This window comes from Erpetoichthys calabaricus, chromosome 17, assembly GCF_900747795.2.
Source record: "Erpetoichthys calabaricus chromosome 17, fErpCal1.3, whole genome shotgun sequence".
Taxonomy (NCBI): domain Eukaryota; kingdom Metazoa; phylum Chordata; class Cladistia; order Polypteriformes; family Polypteridae; genus Erpetoichthys; species Erpetoichthys calabaricus.
This window is the reverse complement of record NC_041410.2, coordinates 1,655,063-1,676,563: the sequence shown is the minus strand read 5'-3', so window position 1 is coordinate 1,676,563 and position 21,501 is coordinate 1,655,063. Positions and strand designations below refer to the sequence as shown.

General features: G+C 39.6%; 1 protein-coding gene across 1 annotated transcript in view; it reads left to right on the top strand.

Moving 5' to 3' along the window:
- LOC114643332 (B-cell receptor CD22-like) overlaps positions 1-21,501 on the top strand; it is a 359,848-nt gene that overhangs the window by 57,259 nt on the left and 281,088 nt on the right. The window contains exon 16 of the mRNA XM_051920772.1: positions 20,425-20,590. Within this exon, the coding sequence (XP_051776732.1) occupies positions 20,425-20,590 (166 nt within the window). The remainder of the gene's footprint in view (positions 1-20,424; positions 20,591-21,501) is intronic.

Below are 21,501 nucleotides of genomic sequence, written 5' to 3'. Positions count from 1 at the left end.
TGTTTTTTATTTAGAATTAAAATTAAAATCAACTGAAAGAGCTGTTTTATAATAAGAATATGCTGAATAAAAAAGATCATTATTATAAGAATCAGAACTTCAGAGCAGAGGTATGGCCATATAATGGAAAGGACGTCACACACCGTGAGAGGACATGAGAAAAACCTAAGGGGTGAATTTGTGACTGGCCAAAAAATAAATAAATAAATAAATAAAATTGAGCTAAGAATGAAAAAGGAATTCAACTCTATATCTTATAGAAAATCTCCAATTTAATTTTTCCATATTTTGTGTTTTCCCACATTTCATTTTTGACTGTGTTTTCTCAGCAAGTGCGATTCTTTAACGCTACGCTCACACTGCAGCTAAACGCTGCTTAATTGTAACTTTTTCCATTGTTGAAATACGAGTGAAGCAAACCATCTTTAAAGTCACAGAAGTCCTGGTGGGCTCAAGAAGGCCACCAGCGTGACGTATGGCTGACCTAACAAGTGACAGCCAACGCGCTGCAGAGATAGAAGATTTACTCGCCGTGTTTGGGAGGAGCTAATGGACCGGAGACGTCAAATTCAATCCATGTGGTGGGAACAATTGGGTACTGAACAGGCAAGATAAGATAAGCTGAGATTCCCTTTTTTTGTTACATAGCAGATACACTGAGATTCCAGTACACCGACTGTAACGACACTCAAAGCTGTCCTTGCCTTGATGTACTTGAGGACCAGTCTTTCCAGACACTTCATTGTCACTGGCCTGTAATCACTGAGGCAGGTCACTGCAGTTTGCTTTGGCACTGGCGCTATGGTGGATGTCTTCAGGCAGGTAGGGACAGCGCACTGTGACTGAGATCGATTGAAGACCTTAGTAAATACCTCTGTTAACGTCACAGCACAGTCCCTGAGAACCTGTCCTGGGTTGCCATTTCTTGGGACACAACTTTAAAAAAAAACACAATCTGTGAGCAAAATCCAAAGACAGAGCAGAAATAATCAGACATAAAAAAACAGGAAATTTGGATGTAAAGCAAAACTCAGAGAAGAGACGCCTAATGCAGCACCTCCTTAAGTAGCCAGGGGGCTGTCTCATGGTGGTGACATCAAAGTGGCTCCGCCTCTTGGGGTACCACCCATAAGTCACATGGAAGGTAAGAAAACAGAGATACTAACAACATCAAACACGAATATTATCAAAACCTGTATAAACACAAGACAATACTATAAAATAAATAAAAAAGAGAAAGAGAAAGAACAAACTAACTCGGGTGAAAACACAACATAGCTCCTCTTTAAGGGGAGGCTTCCAGATAATAATATCCTTTGGTGCTTTTAGGACTGAAAAGCCATGAAAAAGTCAAACTTCATGAGACAAATCAACATGAAGAATATTTATGTGTCAAATATTTAATGAAAAAAATAATAAAAATACTGAAAACAATCGCACTAGCTGTGAGTTTATCAAACCTCTGATGTCTTTCAGATGCACATTCAGAGTTTCATACAATCACACAAAATAAAGTGAAGAGAAGTGAAAACTCACAAGAAAGTTAAAAACAGTAAAGCCAGGCCTGCAAGTAACAACTGCTTTAGTGTGTACCTAGAAAAAGGCTAAATCTAACTATTATATTATATTATATTATATTATATTATATTATATTATATTATATTATATTATCCATCCATCATCCAACCTGCTATATCCTAACTACAGGGTCATGGGGGTCTGCTGGAACCAATCCCAGCCATCACAGGGCGCAAGGCAGGAAACAAAGCCTGGGCAGGGCAATAGCCCACCGCAGGGCACACACACACACCAAGCACACACACTAGGGTCAATTTAGGATCACCAATCCACCTAACTTGCATGCCTTTGGAATCCAGGAGGAAACTGGAGCACCAGGAGGATACCCACGCAGACACGGAGAGAACATGCAAACTCCACGCAGGGAGGACCCGGGAAGTGAACTCATGTCTCCTTACTGCAAGGCAGCAGCGCTACCACTGTGCCACCATGCCTCCCAATATATTATATTATATTATATTATATTATATTATATTATATTATATTATATTATATTATATTATATTATATTATATTATATTATATTATATTATATTTAATCTTGATTTTAAGGTCGAAGGATGTGAAGCAAAACCAGGATGATGTGCAAATCTATCTCAAGTCACACACACACACACTCATAAAGGGCCACTTTAAACACACTCGCTAGTCACACACATAAACACACACATGGAACTAAAAGGGTATCTCCATTTACAACATGCATTTCAGATTCTTAGAGCACCTTGTTCATGTTCCTGGTTTCTAAAGCTTCTCTCCTCGGATGAAATCGATGCCAACACTGGCAGATCCTGTAAACTCAGACGCTGTGAGCCCCTGAGTGGTGAACCTCGAGCTCCGTGCTGTGAGACAACAGCGCAGTTCAGTGGTCTTGTGAGACGGTTGGTACATCTGCCACCCTGAATATGATGAGTGAGATCAGAAGATGGATGAACGATCAGTGAATTATCCCCAATTATTCTTATTCTTATTGTTGTGTTGTATGTCAGTTAATGAATCAGTGGATTATTTTTTTATTTATTTATTTTTTGCTATATTCAGTTTGTTAAGATCCTGGTATCTTGTTAGCTGCCATCTTTGTTCAGTCAGTCACAAACTCTCAGTAAGACCACTAAACACTAATTGAAAGTGCATGTAAGTAGCAGTTGTGAGCTCCACACAATGAAGGTTTTTTCTTTCGAGGATTGCTCATTGTTTTAATAATACTGTGAATTAAAGAACTTTCACACTGATTTGTGCTTCTCTCCTTACAGACTGAAGATTGTATTTACACATCTCTGGATCAATTGGCACTTGTGTTACAGTACAACACAATTATGCAAAGTAAAAGAACAAAAAATGTGTTTTGAATGACTTTCATCTTAAAAAAATGTTGTGACAACAGAAGACGATTCTTTTTGTGCTGCAAGGAAACAAACTCTGCCAAGAAGTTAAATCAGTTAAGTCAGATGGGATCAACTGCAGCAGCCCTGCTCATCTCGTATTCCCTGATAATTAAAGTCACCTTAAAATGCGTTTCTCTGTCACAAGATGTCTTTTCTGGATGTGCTCCTTCTGTCTTTCAGATCTCCATGCTGTTCGTAATGTGACAGCAGCTCTGAAGGACACGTCTTTGAATTTTGCTGAATCCCCAAGAGCAGAGTCAACTTATTGCTGATGACTCACCAAGTCTCCCTTTAGGCTTTTAGGATCTTTAAAAAATGCACAAAAATATTCAGAAGACTGGAATAAGGTGTGGCTTTGAACTGATTTTCGGCTTATTTCTTAAACGTAGAGTCTGGAATGTGACAAAATAAAAAATATTAAGAAAAGCTAATCACACTGTCAGACCTACTCAATCCAAATTCAGGGCCACTATGGTGACATTGGGTGCAATGCAGAAACCAACATTGCACAAGGTGTCAGTCCATCAAAGGGTCCACTAACACACTCGGACAAAGAGCAAATACAGAGTGGCTGTCTAATGTAATCTGTGCTCTTACTTGCGTCTAACTGTAATTTTTTTTTAGGCAACCTGCCTCTCCAAGGCTTCATGTAGAAGATATCACCATGTTGGACCCCCAATTAATTTATCTGAGCTTAAGAAGACTTTAGATTTTATAATCTGTGGAAAATCACCAGGTCCTGATAGACTACCTCATATGTTCCTCTCTGTATTCTGTTGCTCAGAAGTAAGATCTCTTCTTTAATCCATTAAGTGCTCCAATCGAGTTCATGATATTCTCATCTCATACATTCTCAGGACTTTGCTCAAAGTTCAGGAACATCTTGACGCATCTCCAGTTTTGCATAAACACAACCCCATCTCCCATAATGTGGCCATTTGATTTGATAAAGGCTTTATCTTTTCTTCACCCGGAGTGTGTCAAATTATTTGACTCTTGCTGATGTTTATGATATCTTACAGTTTGACACATTCTGATTGCTGAGACTCAGATTTTCAGTCATATTTGGTTCTGCTGTCCTTTCCCACTTTATAATTTCTCAGAATTTAAAGCCACTGGTGTCCATGTATGTTACTCTATGTGAGGTTCAGCTGTCATTTTTCAGTTTTTTCCTACAATTTATTTGTGTTTGTTTTCATCAAATTTAAAGTCCCTGGTGTTCTACAAAGTAACTCTGTGTGAGGTACAGTCTTGACCATTGCCCACACTTTCTGCCTGGTAGTATGACCTCCCTTTTCCACCTTCACCTGTTGCATAGATGACTTTAATGACATTTCTTTATTGTCTCTAAACTCATACTGTCCAGTTTAAATGCCTTCACCTCACCCTTATGAACGTCACACGAAGCACATGGCTGTTGATCACAACTGTCTCCTGTGTCTCCTTAACGCCATTCGCACACTCCTTGAAATGTTTGGGCCTGTCTCTGATTCTGGTTTTCAGCTCTGCTCTCTCTGACTTTCTAGCTCCCATTGTTTCATTTCATATTCCGTTCTTGCCTCCTATATTCTTCTCCACCTCTTTGTCTTCCTCTCACTTTTATCCAGCAGATGTTATCATTTTTTTCACACACATGAGCTTTATCAGCCTGACACTCTACATTCACTGAGAATGCAGGCCTACTTTGATCAGACCCCAATGAGCACAGAAGTTGTTGGATTTTGAATCAAATTATTGAGACATGAAGTTGAAGCAGAAACCTCGACAACCTTTAAAAAGTATCTGGATGAGATATAGGGACAACTAAGCTATCAGTTAAACAAATGAGCCTGATGGACCGATTGGTCTCCTCTTATTTGTCAATTTGTATGTTCTAAGAGCAAAAGCAAAATGAAATCAGTTACAAAATTAAACAAACTAGATAGAAAAATCACAATAAAATGAAAAAAGCAATGAATAAGTAATAAGAAAAGTGAAAAAGATGGAGCCTGGCATTTCCAAATGAATCAGAAAAGGTGAGAATCGCACCATCAATCCAGGGAAAGATTTAAAGTTAAATAAAATTGGCGATGGCCACTCAGATGGTGAAATCCTCTGCATTGCGCAGCAGTATTTTCATGTCATTGCAACACTTTGGCTGTCTTGGATTCCTGAAACTATACACGAACAACACCTAAACAACACTAAATGAACAATTACAACACACAACACCAAACACTCCACTCCAGCTGACTGCTATGCTCAAGCACACCTTCTAATGAGGATAAGCACAATGAAAGTTATGATGTCGTGACAGGACGGCCTTTTGAAAAGTGAGAAGTAACTCAAAGGAAAATATGATGATATGGGGAAAAATGAATAAAAATAAAGAGAAATGTAAAATCTGATATCACCAGTGATAGGGCCACACTCTTCAAATGCGTCTCGGAGACCACATCCTTTATGCCAAGTGGAAGGAGGTGTTAAAAAAAGCAGCACCACTGTGAACGTCACTAAGACAGAAATAGTAAACCTCATCAAGAAACACACAGACAGTGAGACACATCCTGGTCAGCACTGATGGAGAAATCAAGAAGATAGAAGCTTTAGAAACCAGGAACATGAACAAGGTGCTCTAAGAATCTGAAATGCGTGTCGTAAATGGAGAGACCCCTTTAGCTCCATAGAATCGTTGACTGGACCATAAACCTACAGTCAAGTAGATGGCATCACATAACATTACCTTGAGCAACCTGCTTTACTGAATTCTGGGTTGTGAAGGATCTGGGCCTAACATAGCAGCATTGAGTGAAAGGCAGAGAACAACCTAAGAACTCCACACATGCAACAACCAGGTGCTGGCAAAACCACAAAAAACGTTTGGGGCACCACCCTGTATACTGTCAACCAAAAAAAGGGGAAAAAAGGAAATAAAATACCAAAATTGCAAAATACAGAGAGTAGTCTCAGAAGTGGCGGGACTGATGGGTGGAAATGATGTCAGACACAGTAGTTAATGGGAGGATCTTTAGGAGGAACTGGAAATGAGTTGGAAAGAACCAGAAGTGAAGTTTCAGGAAGTCTTCTTTATTGATGTCTGCAGATGAAGAAGAACAGACATTAGTGCACTTTGACAACCCCTCCCTGGACACATCCCTTTGGTCAGCTAAGCCCTTTCACTGCCTCCCAATTGCGTTTGCTTGACAATATTTTATTCATAAGTCAGTGAGGTTATGCTGAGAGGGGAAGAAGGACAAACTGCACTGACATTTCTGAGAGAACTGGCCATACATTACGTGAATGGTGTTGTCTGTGACCTAAAGCTAAGTGTGTGTGTGTGTTTGTGTGCCAATCCACACTGTTGAACCTGCACAGATCCCCCATTTGCACAGGAGAAGACTGCAGGCTATTCTTCCCTTCCAAAGGTTTTGCCCAGGAAACTTTATTTAGAGATCGAAGCTGTGCTTTACCAGGACGGTGCCCCAGAAGGCATGCTGTGGACTTGGCACACGTTTGCAAAGTAGCTGCATGCATGGTGGGTTTAGCCGGGGAAAACTTAGTTTGGGGGCCAAACTGTTTATATCTTGGAGAATTTATTTGGTGACCATGACTGCATTTTATTTAATCCCAGAAGGCAGTGGTTAATCCTGCTATATTTAAATAAAGGTTGATTGATATTTAATCACTCTTAATGTTTGTCTTCCTTGGGCTTATCGTTAATTAAATGATCCTGTTGACCATTTTGCTGAAACTCACCAACATCTCACTCAGCCCATGTGCTGCCCACAGTTTGTGAACAAATGCATGAAAGCACACTGTTGGTCCAGCGGTGCGGATGGTCTTCAGTAACCCAGATGAATGAGATGAGTTCTTCATGAGCCTTCCTGATGACAGCTCAGGTGTGTTCTGCTCCTTTTAGATTAACGGAGGTTTAAAGCTGCTGGCCGTCCCCATAAGATCTTTTTCAAAAGCGTGGTCAGCCAGCTGCCTACTCAAGTCAACTGTCCCATCAGCCATTTCACATCAAATCCACCTTCTGCTTCCTTGTATTTAATGGCCCAGTTTACTCTGCTATGTCACAACAGACAATGAAGAGATCTCTTAGGGACTGAAATAATTGAGAAGCTGCTGTGTGATACTTGAAAACAGAACTGTAGAACAGGATTATTTATTTCTGTTTCTCCTAACATTGCTCTTGATCTTCCACTTAATCTCTCCATTTTATTTTATATTGCACCATTGGCCACATGTGCCATCATAAGGTGCTTTACTGGGCTCATATGGTGACCATGCAGTATAACTGAATTCCCTCAGTTACTTTCTTGATTGCGCTTCCTGGATTTTCATTTTTTACAGGATAACTAAAATCCACCCGTATCTCCATTTACCGGACCTGATTTTTAATTAAAGGATTATGGGGAGCTGGAGCAGCAAAATCAAGAAGGAGTCAACACCACATGGGATGCCAGTCTTTGACATGGCAACTCATTATTCTCTAAAGATCACACTGGCCCAATTCATGTGGTCCTTAATTTCTTTTCCAAATCCAGGAAATCCAATGGAGGGATGCAGGACTTCACGGCCTATCTCAGAGACCCCTGGTGCAAATCACAAGCTCACATGGACAAAGTCTTGGAGGAAAGTAGAATGGCAGAGAGACAACACATAAACACAGGGAGACAATAACATGGCCGGGGACTGAACTGAAGTTCTTCAAGTTGTGAGGCAGCCGCCTTCTTGTAAAGTAAAGTCATCCACCCTTGACGAATGTAAAATTCTTGTTAAAAATACTGACTAGCATCATAAGTGAAACTGGAAGTTCTCTCCATTTTTGGCTGTCAGTAAGAGGAAGTCACTTGCAACACATTTCGACAAGTCACTGGCCTCCTCATATGAGATGCCTTTTTGTAAAATAAACTCATTCACGTCACTCGGCTGGAGGAACTTCAACTGTCTGGAGAAGATCAGCAGCCGGAGGGACACAGAAGTCGGGCTACAGAAACTGAAAAACATGCAGCGAAAGGTAATGGTGACTTTTTATTTCTCTGACTTGGATGTAAAGAATTTCAGATTTCAATTATAAATAAAGGCTGTAAAACTGAACAGAAAAAAATCAAAAATCAAAAACAATTAATTCATAATGATTTAAAAATTTCTGATAATTGCATTAATTAAGAAGTTTAAAATGTGTAATTAATTATAAAGGAAACACATTAGAGCGGCACAGTGGTTAGTAGTGCAGCCTCACAGAAGCAGGGATTTGGGTTCAGATTGTGCAGTTCAGGTGGTCTCTCATATGTGTGTGCAGATCGGGGTCACAGCTGACTGTGATTGGCTCGATGTCAGTGAATGTGTCCTGTGGTGGACTGGCGTCCCATCCAGTGCTGATCCCTGAGTTGTACCCGTTAATAACTTGACCATTAATTACTGACTTCCTGTGATGTCTACCATGTAAGATGGTAACTGTTTTGTATTTCTTTATTTGTAATGTAGACATATCAATTGTAATATCTGATAATGTTTCAGAAGGCATGTTTTACTTTATTCATGAGAACAGCTGTGCTTTGAAGTTTACCTAATCAACACCCCTTTCAGTGTTTAGGACGGACTCACAATGTGAGATTTATGTCAGGGGGTGAAGCATCAAACCGTTTGGCGATGGTGGCTGTGACTGGACTTACATGAGCCTATAGGCCATCTGCCACAGGAAGGCCAGAATCTGACCACACAAAGCAACTGGGGGATGAACTGCAACTGAGCTATTCTACTGGTGAACGGCCCAGGATGGTGTGAGTTTGTCAGGAGCTACATGAGAAAATAAACAGAAAGGCTGGTAAAGGCCTGCACTCTGTGCCATGTTGTATCCTTATGGAAGCAGACCAGATGATGACCTGAAGAGAGCAGGCTGCCTTGGTCTGTGCAGATGATGAACTGACCAGGAAGAATCAAATGTAACTATAAGTCATTGGGCCAACTGAAGCTACACATCTAACATTATCTGGTTTTATGGTCTGTTTAAAACCACACTTTTAGTTAAAAAGAAAAAGTTTTACCTTTAATACATAATTAAAAGTGAAGCACTTTCACCTGCTTGTTCTTTTATTCGGTCTAATTGCCTGAGGTTACAGGGCTAAAGAAGGGAAGGGGCGAGGAAGTGCAGAACTGAAGTAGAGGATCTGACCACAGAGTGCTAAGTGTATGGGATGTGAGGCGTTTTGGTTAAGTCTACACAAGGTGGAACTGAAAATCTCCCCCTTGACCATCCTCCATCTTATGAGTTGCTGTCATGGTGGTCCACGGTTCATCGCCTCACAGATTTCCTCAGCTGTGATGATTCCCACTGCTAATGCCAGACCAATATGCAGGTGTCCATTAATTGCCCTTGGCCTTAATCTTTGTAATTGTATGTTGCATGTCAGCCCTTAACATACTTTATGATAGGAAAGCAAATTACAAAGAACGTTCAGATGCACAAATAGAATTTACAAGCCTCTGGTGACAGCTCATTAATTGGACACAATTTTCAATTTTAGCAACCCACCCTGTCCTTTGTACCGACAGTCAGAGTTGATCCCAGTAGAGAAAGTAGCTAGGCAGGTGCCAGCCCTACATGGGGGGCTTTTCTAGTGCGGGTCACATTGATGCCCACCCACAAGGGTAAGGAATCTAACATGCAGGTATCTGAGATGTGCGGGACACGCAGAGAAAACCTCAGGAAGTAGGTGCAAACTTCACATGGGGCTTTGAGTCGAACCAAACAGTTGTGAAGGTGGAGCACCGACCACTGTGTCTGAACAGAGAGCCTCACATTCATACTGTATGTGGTGAAGTTTACAATGGCGGAACTCGAAACTCATTGTCATGTCATTGATTTCAGGTCTCACCGCTGAAGATGCTCCTCCTGATCTTTTTGACCACAGTTTCATGTGCAGACGGTAAGCTCAGCAGAACTTCATTTTGTTTGAAGAGCTCCATTTTATTTTACAACTCAAGTTCATTCTTGGTGCTCAATGTGATGTCAGACTCTCTGTGGTTTCTGCTGCTGAGCTGAGCTTCTGCTAACTGCTGCTTATGTTGCTGCTTTACGCTATTCCCTTTTTATTTTTTTAGTTATCCATTTGTCCATATCTGTCTTCTTTCTGAGCCTCTTGTTATTTATTTGACGTCAAGATGCCCTCCAGTCGGTCAAATCGGCTCACTAATTAACTCGTTGAACTCTCCTTGTATTTCCAGCTGGGCTTATCTTCTTGTGTTTTTAAGGCTTTTTTAGGATGGCCTCATCTGCTCAGCTCCTCACCATTGTCTTGTCCTCTTTGCACGTCTGTTTGACAATCCTCTGCCTTTGTCAGCTAGTTGTGCGAAATTTGTAATGTGATGTGTTGTTGAAAAATCAAGAAGGTGCAGCTGTCTGCTTATCTTTCACAGCTTGGACTCTTTAATCTACAATATCAATCTATGAGATACTGGGACAGTTTAGCTATTAGCTAAAGCCTGATGAACTGAATGGTCTCCTGTCGTTTGCCAGATTTCTTAAATTCTTATAATATCTTCTTGATCAGCTTTGTCAATGCCTTTGAGAATTCTGAACACCTAAATGAGTTTTTATGCTGTAGGATTTTTGATGATTAGGAATCAATAAGACGTCTTCCAGGAAGATGCCATAATAATGTGGGATTTGAAAAGGAATTTTAAACTTGGTTAATTATCAGTTTCACCTTCAGCATTGCTGGTAATTAATCCAATAATTCAACAAGACTCCTTCTTTTTATTTACCTTACCATTCTCTGTTGTAGGAGACGGCTCTCTGGCCTTTAGGCTTACAGTGGTGTGAAAAACTATTTGCCCCCTTCCTGATTTCTTATTCTTTTGCATGTTTGTCACACAAAATGTTTCTGATCATCAAACACATTTAACCATTAGTCAAATATAACACAAGTAAACACAAAATGCAGTTTGTAAATGGTGGTTTTTATTATTTAGGGAGAAAAAAAAATCCAAACCTACATGGCCCTGTGTGAAAAAGTAATTGCCCCCTGAACCTAATAACTGGTTGGGCCGCCTTAGCAGCAATAACTGCAATCAAGCGTTTGCGATAACTTGCAATGAGTCTATTACAGCTCTCTGGAGGAATTTTGGCCCACTCATCTTTGCAAAATTGTTGTAATTCAGCTTTATTTGAGGGTTTTCTAGCATGAACCGCCTTTTTAAGGTCATGCCATAGCATCTCAATTGGATTCAGGTCAGGACTTTGACTAGGTCACTCCAAAGTCTTCATTTTGTTTTTCTTCAGCCATTCAGAGGTGGATTTGCTGGTGTGTTTTGGGTCATTGTCCTGTTGCAGCACCCAAGATCGCTTCAGCTTGAGTTGACGAACAGATGGCCGGACATTCTCCTTCAGGATTTTTTGGTAGACAGTAGAATTCATGGTTCCATCTATCACAGCAAGCCTTCCAGGTCCTGAAGCAGCAAAACAACCCCAGACCATCACACTACCACCACCATATTTTACTGTTGGTATGATGTTCTTTTTCTGAAATGCTGTGTTCCTTTTACGCCAGATGTAACGGGACATTTGCCTTCCAAAAAGTTCAACTTTTGACTCATCAGTCCACAAGGTATTTTCCCAAAAGTCTTGGCAATCATTGAGATGTTTCTTAGCAAAATTGAGACGAGCCCTAATGTTCTTTTTTCTTAACAGTGGTTTGCGTCTTGGAAATCTGCCATGCAGGCTGTTTTTGCCCAGTCTCTTTCTTATGGTGGAGTTGTGAACACTGACCTTAATTGAGGCAAGTGAGGCCTGCAGTTCTTTAGACGTTGTCCTGGGGTCTTTTGTGACCTCTCGGATGAGTCGTCTCTGCGCTCTTGGGGTAATTTTGGTTGGCCGGCCACTCCTGGGAAGGTTCACCACTGTTCCATGTTTTTGCCATTTGTGGATAATGGCTCTCACTGTGGTTCGCTGGAGTCCCAAAGCTTTAGAAATGGCTTTATAACCTTTACCAGACTGATAGATCTCAATTACTTCTGTTCTCATTTGTTCCTGAATTTCTTTGGATCTTGGCATGATGTCTAGCTTTTGAGGTGCTTTTGGTCTACTTCTCTGTGTCAGGCAGCTCCTATTTAAGTGATTTCTTGATTGAAACAGGTGTGGCAGTAATCAGGCCTGGGGGTGGCTACGGAAATTGAACTCAGGTGTGATACACCACAGTTAGGTTATTTTTTGACAAGGGGGCAATTACTTTTTCACACAGGGCCATGTAGGTTTGGATTTTTTTTCTCCCTAAATAATAAAAACCGTCATTTAAAAACTGCATTTTGTGTTTACTTGTGTTATATTTGACTAATGGTTAAATGTGTTTAATGATCAGAAACATTTTGTGTGACAAACATGCAAAAGAATAAGAAATCAGGAAGGGGGCAAATAGTTTTTCACACCACTGTATATCAAGGTAACTGAAGCACACTTGTTTTAAGAAAGATAAACACAAGGATTATATTTAGAATTTAGAAGCCTTTCTTGTCATTGTATCATGTAGAACAAAATCACAGAGCAGCTACTCCTGTCAGATGCAATGAGCAAAAAAAACAATCAAACATTTATAGGAGTAACAGTAAAGTATTACATATAGTCAGTCAGTCATTATCCAACCTGCTACATCCTAACACAGGGAAGTATTACATATAAAAACTACTAAATAAAACAAATATAAAGAATACTAATCAACCAGTGCTAATTGCAAGGCAACAAAAGTGAAATTACAAAACAAGAATATTACTGATCATGCAGGTATAAGAATCGAATTACCAATGATATGAATATTGCACAAAGAATACTAGTAATGTAAGATAATGCACTTAGGACAAAAAGAACAATATTACACTATACTGTGATTATTGCACAATGAATATGAAATATTACACAATGAATAATAATAATGTAGATATTGCACATAGGACTGACTGAGCAAATATTGCACTGGACTGTAATTATTTCACATCCAAGAGAAGGTGAGCACAGTGGGGGGGCAGAGAGAGATGAGAGAGGAGCAGAGACGGAGACGCAGAGAAGGGTGGTCAGCGCAGCCTGAGACTCGGTGTAGTTATGGCTCCACGGCCTTTGGATGTTTTATTATTTTGTGGTGCAAACTGAATTAAACTGGTCTGAGTATATTATGTATATTTTAAGAAAGTAACTTGATGTATTTGGTTTGTTTTCCTTCAGGTAATGCAAAACTCTGTAATATTGTATTTTAGTGGTAATTTACTGACCTCCCTGCAATAAAAACAAAAATCTGGACATGTGTAAATGGCTTTGATTGAAGCTTCACTATAAGAAATAGAGACAACCAACTAAACAAAGAAATACATTTTAATTAGCTGAAATACATTAAATAATTTGTATGACTGCAGATTGTAGAGAAGGTGAAGTGTCTGCTGCACAAACAGGAGCTTTCAGCTCAAATGGAGCGACTAACAGCACCAGTGTGTCGTTCATGAAAAAAATCAAAACGGATTTAAAGAAATGAAGCATCGCCAGCAATAAAGAGTGGAACACGTAGTCAGCGATACCTGGTGGAGAATGAGGGGACTTACTGTATCCAGCAGGGGGCGTAACTCCCTTGTTGGAATAAGTTCTTTTGTAATTGTGGCATGATAAATAACCCAAAACTATATAGATATGATATAAAAAGGCAATACCCCTCCTTTAGTGATACGGCGGTAAGAAATCACACAGGAGAAATAACTTAGCTTTCTTTAATGACAGTTTACACAGCATAACAGACAAGGAAGCCATGACAGGAACCCAGTTCGGGAGTAGGAGCCCAACATATAGAGTCTGCCATTTTCATTGCTGCATTGGAAGGATTTTCGGGATCAGGTGACGTTATCTCCTATCTGTCCGTCGGCTTCAAAGGTGTGCCGGTCAATGTGCCAAGGCTGTATACTCTTTCTTCATGTGCAGACCCCCACTTAGGTGAATAATACAACTCTAAGAAAGGCAAAGAGAGGATACAGTTTCATGCTGAGTTTGACACACAGTAAGTGTGCACGTTGCCCTCAACTTGTCTTGTCTTATAAAGCTTGCCTAGAACTTCTTATATGGTGAACCCCTGTGTGCTAAATCTGGCTTTGTGAGTAGAAAGAAAAGTAGATTTAAAATATTTGCACAGAGCACAATGACTTATTAAACTTATATTCTGATTACACTTACAGAACCAAGAGGCTCAGCACCAGAAATGTCAAAACTCTTTGTTAAATCTCATTGTAACGTAGAGAGCACTACAAGAAAACTCCGCTCAAATCTAACATCATTTTATATTTGTTACTTACCCCGTGTAGTTTGTAGTGGAGGCTGAGAAAAAATTTTACTGTCATGTTTTCATGGAGAAAGAGATAATAAAGATTGAAATTGAACTCTGGACAAAGGCAAATGGTGTGAAAAATGTCCATAGAACAGAGAAAAGAAATTCTCACTTAAATCTTGTTGAATGATCTGCCTGTCTGTTATGAATTTGTATTCTCAGAACATGTAAAATACGTAGACTGCTATTTATTAAACTACTTTAAAATGGTGTGACAAGAAGGAGTTCTTCCTCGCCAAGGCCTGCTAAACTTAATACAAACTCTTCTTTGCACCTCAGTTGTAATGGCCGACCCCTCACCCAGCCGGCAACTACACCTCCAAGACCTGTGGCCTGGATAATTTACTGAGATGAATCTAAACTATCAAGCTGTACCTCTTAACAAATTACACTTTTCCCCCACAATCGACGATGTAAATATAAGCACGCAAAAAGCAGATGATGTAAAAATAAACTGATTAAATGTATTAAATAAAACCACAAGACAAATGAAAAAATAGAAACATAAATATAAATATCCCTCCACCACATCAACAATGAGACACCACCATATATAAATACAACAGAACCCTCCATTGCCCCTGCAACATATAACACACAACACGAATAACAAAAATGAATGATATACTGAATGATTGTGAACTTGAGTCCGGTTATAAAAACTGTCCTGAATACGGATGACTGAACTAGTGGTAAATGAGTCGTTTGATTTTCCCGGCAAATGGAACAACCTCACCGTGATTCTTCAGCGTATGGTGGATGGCGAATCGACCCCGGGGTCTCAGCAGATGAAGGTTGAAAGATAGTCCGGCAAAATGAAAAACAAACTGATGCAAAGGTGCGATGTGGAAAAACAGCAAGTAAGTTGATACGTGGTTGAAAACGAATGGTCTCCTTTCTCCTCTCTCCTTTCTGATTACTTAAATAGTCCTTGTGACGGCTGTAATTGATTAATTAAGAACAGGTGTTTTCCAGGTTAGAGGCTGTGGTCTTCTTCCATCATCCGTCCCCCTTTACAGGGACGGCATTAACTGATACACACATAAACAGCAAATGGGACAATGGAAACGAGACGCACTCAGAACTGACATTTAAAAACACTAACTATGAAGCCCCGCTACACAGTTACAGATTCAGATTCAATTTATGCCATAAAGGTGAACACGTAATGAGGATCCAACCCGTTGTCCATGGCCATTGAAACTCCATTTATTATAACACACTGTCATAGCACTTTATATACCCTCAGTCTACTGAGCGCCTCATGAAGCCCCTAAAATCGTCATATCCTTGAGCCGCACCTGCTAATTTAACTTTGACATTTCAGACTTGTGCTGCTGTCCCTTCACCTCACAGGCTCAGCTGTCATTTTCTCCTTTCTTCCCTTTTCTTATACGTGTTTTTGCTTGTCAGTCTTCCCATATTGATTGTTTCACTTGTTGTGAGATGGAAGGTGCGAATACTTATTGAATTTTAAACAAAAGTAAAACAAAAGCACCGTGTGATGCGTCAATGCCACTGTTTCACATACTGCACTGCTGCAAACAGTACAATAAATAGCAGGCAGCTTATCCCTCGATTCAGAATTCACACTTTGACACACTTGGTTAATTTTACCACACAAATGGGTGACGACCCATCAGCAGGGCCGGATTTTCCTATAGGCTAACTAGGCTTCAGCCTAGGGCCTCAAGATCAAGAGGGGCCTACATTCAAATTGTTAGCAAAATTAAAATTACACTATTCTAAAAACAATGAACACTAAAACACTGAACCTAAAATAAGGAGAAATTCTACGCATATGACTAATAAACAAACATAAAAATGTGTTGGTTAAGATCAACGCATTCAGCTCATTGGGTCTGTTCGTTTGTATATACTAGATTGCACCAAAGTATAGTTCATACATTCACTGATTGCTATGGCAAATATTGACGTGCCTTATGCTACTAAGCTCTGGTTTGTTCTTGCATAAATAAAGTGCAGATTGGTGTAGATTGGAACAGACAAATGGACAGACCTATTGATATCCCGACGTTCGGTTATATTCGTGTTACTTCGATAATATGAAACACGTGTTAATGTTATTAGAAAAGATTCTTATTTTAGGATTGCGTACACGATCATTTGATTCTCGCCTTTTGAGTTCAGTAGGTTCAATACTTTAGTGAAGTGTTTATAGACTATTGAAAAATTTTTTGTGACAATATCTTCATTTCGCGGAATTCTAGGTAAGTTCTTAACATATGTTTTAATTTGTATATTTTAAAATGTATATTACGTGCTTTATTTTATATTTTCATGATTATATATATATATATAATTCATTATTCATAATTGCTATTTTTTCCAATGAGACAAAATAACAGTTCCATACAATCTTGATTGAAAAATGATAATTTAGTTTGAATTAAAGATATTTTGGAAATATTTTTAAAATTGATTAGTGTTTGAAATTCAGAAATTATGAAATTAACATTTATTATTTTATAAACAATGACTATTATAAGAGACGCACTATTCACGGAAATGAGTTTTTGTTTTACTTCAATTTATTATTCGAAAATGAATTGTTTATCGAAAAAATTCTGTGTGAAAAAGTTTAGAAAGAAATTCTTCTAATCTACGTTTTAAATGTATACTTGGGTTGAATCAGTTCTTAAATAAAATAACTATTAACATAAAATTTAATATGATATACAATTTGATATTTTCTTTATTGTGATCTGGATTTTGTTTGAATAAAGTTCCATTTTTGGTTTAGTTTAAGACTTAAAATTCATAATAATTCATACTTAAACTTTAAATGCGAATTATTATGAAATAAATTTATCTGAATTGAATTTGGTTTAATCTTCAATGTATTGAATATATTTAATTTAATTTGATAGAAAATATGATAATTTTTATTGCGTATTTTATTTTCGTAGTCAAAGATTTTCATTATTTGAATTTTGTTTCTTTGTAAATGTTGTGTGTTATGTTTGATTAGGTATTGTTACAAGTACTATATATGGTGCTGAGAATAAATGTCCAAATAAGTGTTCTCGACTTTTTTTTATTTATTATCCGTGCCACATTTTTTATAAAGGTTAGTACCAATCACAACATGTTTCATTTAACATATTGATATATATCACAGTAATGATGTATTTTATTATCTCTCATGTAATTTACAAACTTAAAAATGGAAGGTGAAAGGGCCTCATAAGTGGAATAGCCTACGGCCTCTTTTCATATAAATAAGGCCCTGCCCATCAGAGACGTGTCATAAGAAACATGGCATCATGGCATCACACATGCATTTCAGCTCTCCTGTGGTGCTCAACTGAATTGATTCATTCACCATTGTGAACAGATTCTCATGATTCACTGAAAAGAGTCATTCAAAAAAGAACAAAACCATTCATGTAACTGAGAAACGTTATGCATCACCATGTACAAACATAGTGGAGCAGAAAGAGAAGAAGAGATCTTTTCTATAAAATATAGTGGACTAAAAGTCAAAAGTGTCCACAGCTAAATCTACTTAAGTGTTGTGCAGATACATGAAGTGCAGTAATGGAGTAATTGTACTTTGTTACTCTTCCACCTCTGTAAATTATTGACTTATGGCAGCAGATATCAGGATCTTCCAGCTTGCTGGTTCTACCTGAGCTGACAGCTACCTCTGAATCTGTCGACTAAGGCTTTGCCAACAAGGGACGATGCAGTGTCTTGTAATGAGCTGGTTCACTTATTTTATTGAATATGGCACCATTGGGACATATCAGTCCAAACCCTGCTGCACATCTCACAGATCTCCCCAATGGTGGTCAGCACTTGGTCCAAATCCATTCTGATCAATCGACTATCCTTATTTAAAATGTTAAATCATCACAATGTGTCCATTTATTGTGGTGTTAATGATACACAGGCCTATCTCCGGACATCTCTCAGTTTTCATCACCAAATGTACGAGTGACACCCAGCAGTGTATAAATAAAAAGTGTCTTCACCTGAATGGTGAGTTAAACCAGAAATCATTGCTGTGGGCACTGAAAGTCTGGTGTTACTCAGATTAGCACTGACGGCCAGTCGATCAGTTGATTCCTCTTCCTGTTTCAGCTACCAGTCTGGGGGTCACGTTTGACCACTCTGTCTGTCCGTCTCTCTCTCCATCTCTCCGTCTCCAAAGCCCTAATGCTTCTGTATCTAAGACTTAATTTTAATCACATCCTAAACATATCCAGACTTACACCATCTCGATATGAAATTCAGAGAAACTGCTCCATGGGTTTCTATACACAAGTCCCATCTGGGTGACTGCTGCTCTCTGATTGCTGGTCTCCCCCCAGTACTTTAATTATGTCCAGTGCTGCCTGGGTACTAAGTGACGCTCAGGGGACCTTCTCGTTTGAGCCCAGTTTGGTTCCTTTTTCTGTTCTGTTGGTGATTCAGCACACGAGTCTGCTCCTTGTATCAGGTGTGTCATGGCCGCCGCGCAGGACATCTTCAGGACTTTCTGACCCGTCCTCTTCTGTCCCCTCTCTGTGCTTCACATCTTCTGACTCCTGTTTTTTGATTGCCCCTCTGATGAGCCTCAGTGGCAGGACTGGTGGAGTCTGATGGCGTATCGACCAGGACTTACTGACCAAACGGCCACAGTCTGAGGGGCCTCGTCATCACCGACGAAAACTTGAAGAGCCATCTTTATTAATGTGCTTTTAGTAACTTATAACAGGTGTTTATCTTTTAAAGAAAAATTAAATTGTTATTTAGAAAATCATTTATTGTTATTTTATTTTTAGTATGAATTATAAAAATATAAATCAAACAAAGATGCATTGTTTATATGATATTTTGTATAAATAAAACATATTCTAGTTTTTATTTTGAGATTACTGAAGTTTATATGTGGAGGACCAGGGACATCTTTATCTGTGTCTTCTCAGTGTGAAGTGAACTGAAATCACCGACTTGACGTTTTCTACTCCTTTGTGTTTTACAGGTGAGGGTGAATGGGGGGTCACTTATGAGCCGAAGACGATCTGCGCAGCTGAAGGATCAACGGTGACGATTGGTTGTTCATACTGGCATCCAGCAAATATTAAAGTGAAATATGAAATGTGGTTTTATGATTCTAATGAAAACAGCGCACACCAAAATGTAGAGAACACCATTTATCACACAAATGTGCAGAGCGTGGCCATCAGATACAGAAACCGAGTTCAGTTCTTTAGGGTCAAATACAAAATGTGCTCTGTGACCTGCAGTCTCACCAACGGGGTCTTCACCTGGTACAGAAATCAACAACGTTTAAGAGGAACCTCACAGACGCTTGTCATTCAGCGAGTCTCCTATGAGGACCACGGCAGTTACTGGTGTCAGACTGGAGTCACGACGTCCCCAGCATATCAACTGAATGTCCAGTGTGAGTCGCACTCTGAGTGTTGTAACAGGGTGAGGTGTGCGGAGTGAGAGTCCAATCAGGACTGAAGTAAAAGGTTCAATAATGTCTGACTTTGAGGGAAGTGAATCTGTGAAAATGAAGAAACACCAACACAAAGAATCAAAGGCAGTCAAATCGAGGGGCTTTTCTGTCGTAATTCAAAATGCGACATCTTAAGGCACAATGACAAGCTGATCCTCACATATTCCTGCTGCACTCATTATTTCTATTTCTCTTTCAGCTTCATACACCTTAATAATTTAACAAAAAATAAAAATATGTTTATCTCGACATGTAGAAGTTAAATATGAACATGTGACACATCCCCTTGTCGTTCTCTGCAGTTTCTTCTTCTGTTTTTTATATTTTTGTCTTCCTTGAGAGGTTCACTTCATCCTGGCAGTAAGGAGCACATGGCGAGAGTAAAGAGAGTGAGACAGCAGTGAGCTGAGGAGCAAAATCACAAAAGGACCACCGAGGACTAAGGAGGGGGGGCATAAAGGGGAGACACCGAGTCCACAGACAAGTCACACCACATGACCATGAAACTGTCAGACACACCACCAGCTGACATGACACGGTGCCATCCTCTGTAACCCAAATGAAATGAAATTTAATAAAAAACACAATTTATGAAGAATAAAGAATTGAAACTTTGGTTTCTCATTAATTGTGTCCTCCTGTATTTTAGATGCCCCCAAGAATGTTGTCATCTCAGGACCGCCCACCATTTGTGTAGAAGAAGGGACGTCTGTGTCTTTATACTGCACAGCTACTGCAAACCCGCCTGGCACCTACACCTGGGTGAAAGACAACATCAGCATAGTAGGATCAGGAGAACATCTACAGATCAGCAGGTCTGACGTGAGTGCTGTGGGGTCTTATCAATGTGAAGTCACAAACACCTACGGGACGACAAAGTCTGCAGCTGTCACCCTGGCAGTAAACCGTGAGTATCCTCTGAGTCCTTTAGAGTCACAAACAGAAATGACCTAAAAGTTGAGTGTTTTACATTTAAAGAGCACAGAAGACATCAACGCTGATGTGCAGGGCAACTGACCCCTGATTTGTCCATGGGGGTCCACAGTGAATGCGCCCAACTGGTTTAATGAGGAGGATTTCTGCCTTTCACTGAATTCCTCTGATAGTTCAAATTCTCGATTATTAATTTCTGCTTCCATAAATTAATTTCTTGTGCAGCCCCCTCAGCTTTGTGCTTTGCTTTCTTATCAAACCTCAGCAACTCTTCAGAAATATCAGTTGGGACTCCTAAGTTTGCTCAGAATAAATGATCTCCAAAAGAAGAAGAGATGCGGGTGCAAATCCCAGCATTTCTCACAAGCAGCCCCCTCACACTCAGTCCCCTCCACGTCTGTAGATTTTAGGATTATTATTTGTAATGACGTGTAATGTGGACAGTGAATGGACTTTAACACGTGAACAGTCGACCACAAGGCCTTCTCTCGTTCCTGCTACACACTCAGTCTGAATCCATGGACTCGGTGTCAGAGCAGGAGAGCTGGATATCAACTGAATGAAGGAGTTCAGGTCCAGTCAGAGACCCCCTATAATCATGGCTGCCCACTGATGGCACAGTCGTGGAGTTCAGGTGTTAGCAGAAGATGAATTTTTAAGAAATGACATCCACGCTGGTCTCGTGTACAGTGCTGCTGGGATATCCTGAGGCTCCAGAAGTGGGTGAGGTGGGCTTCAAAGTCACCGGTATGGTGGGCTGATGGACGGACAGACTGCCTCTGGTCTGATTAGA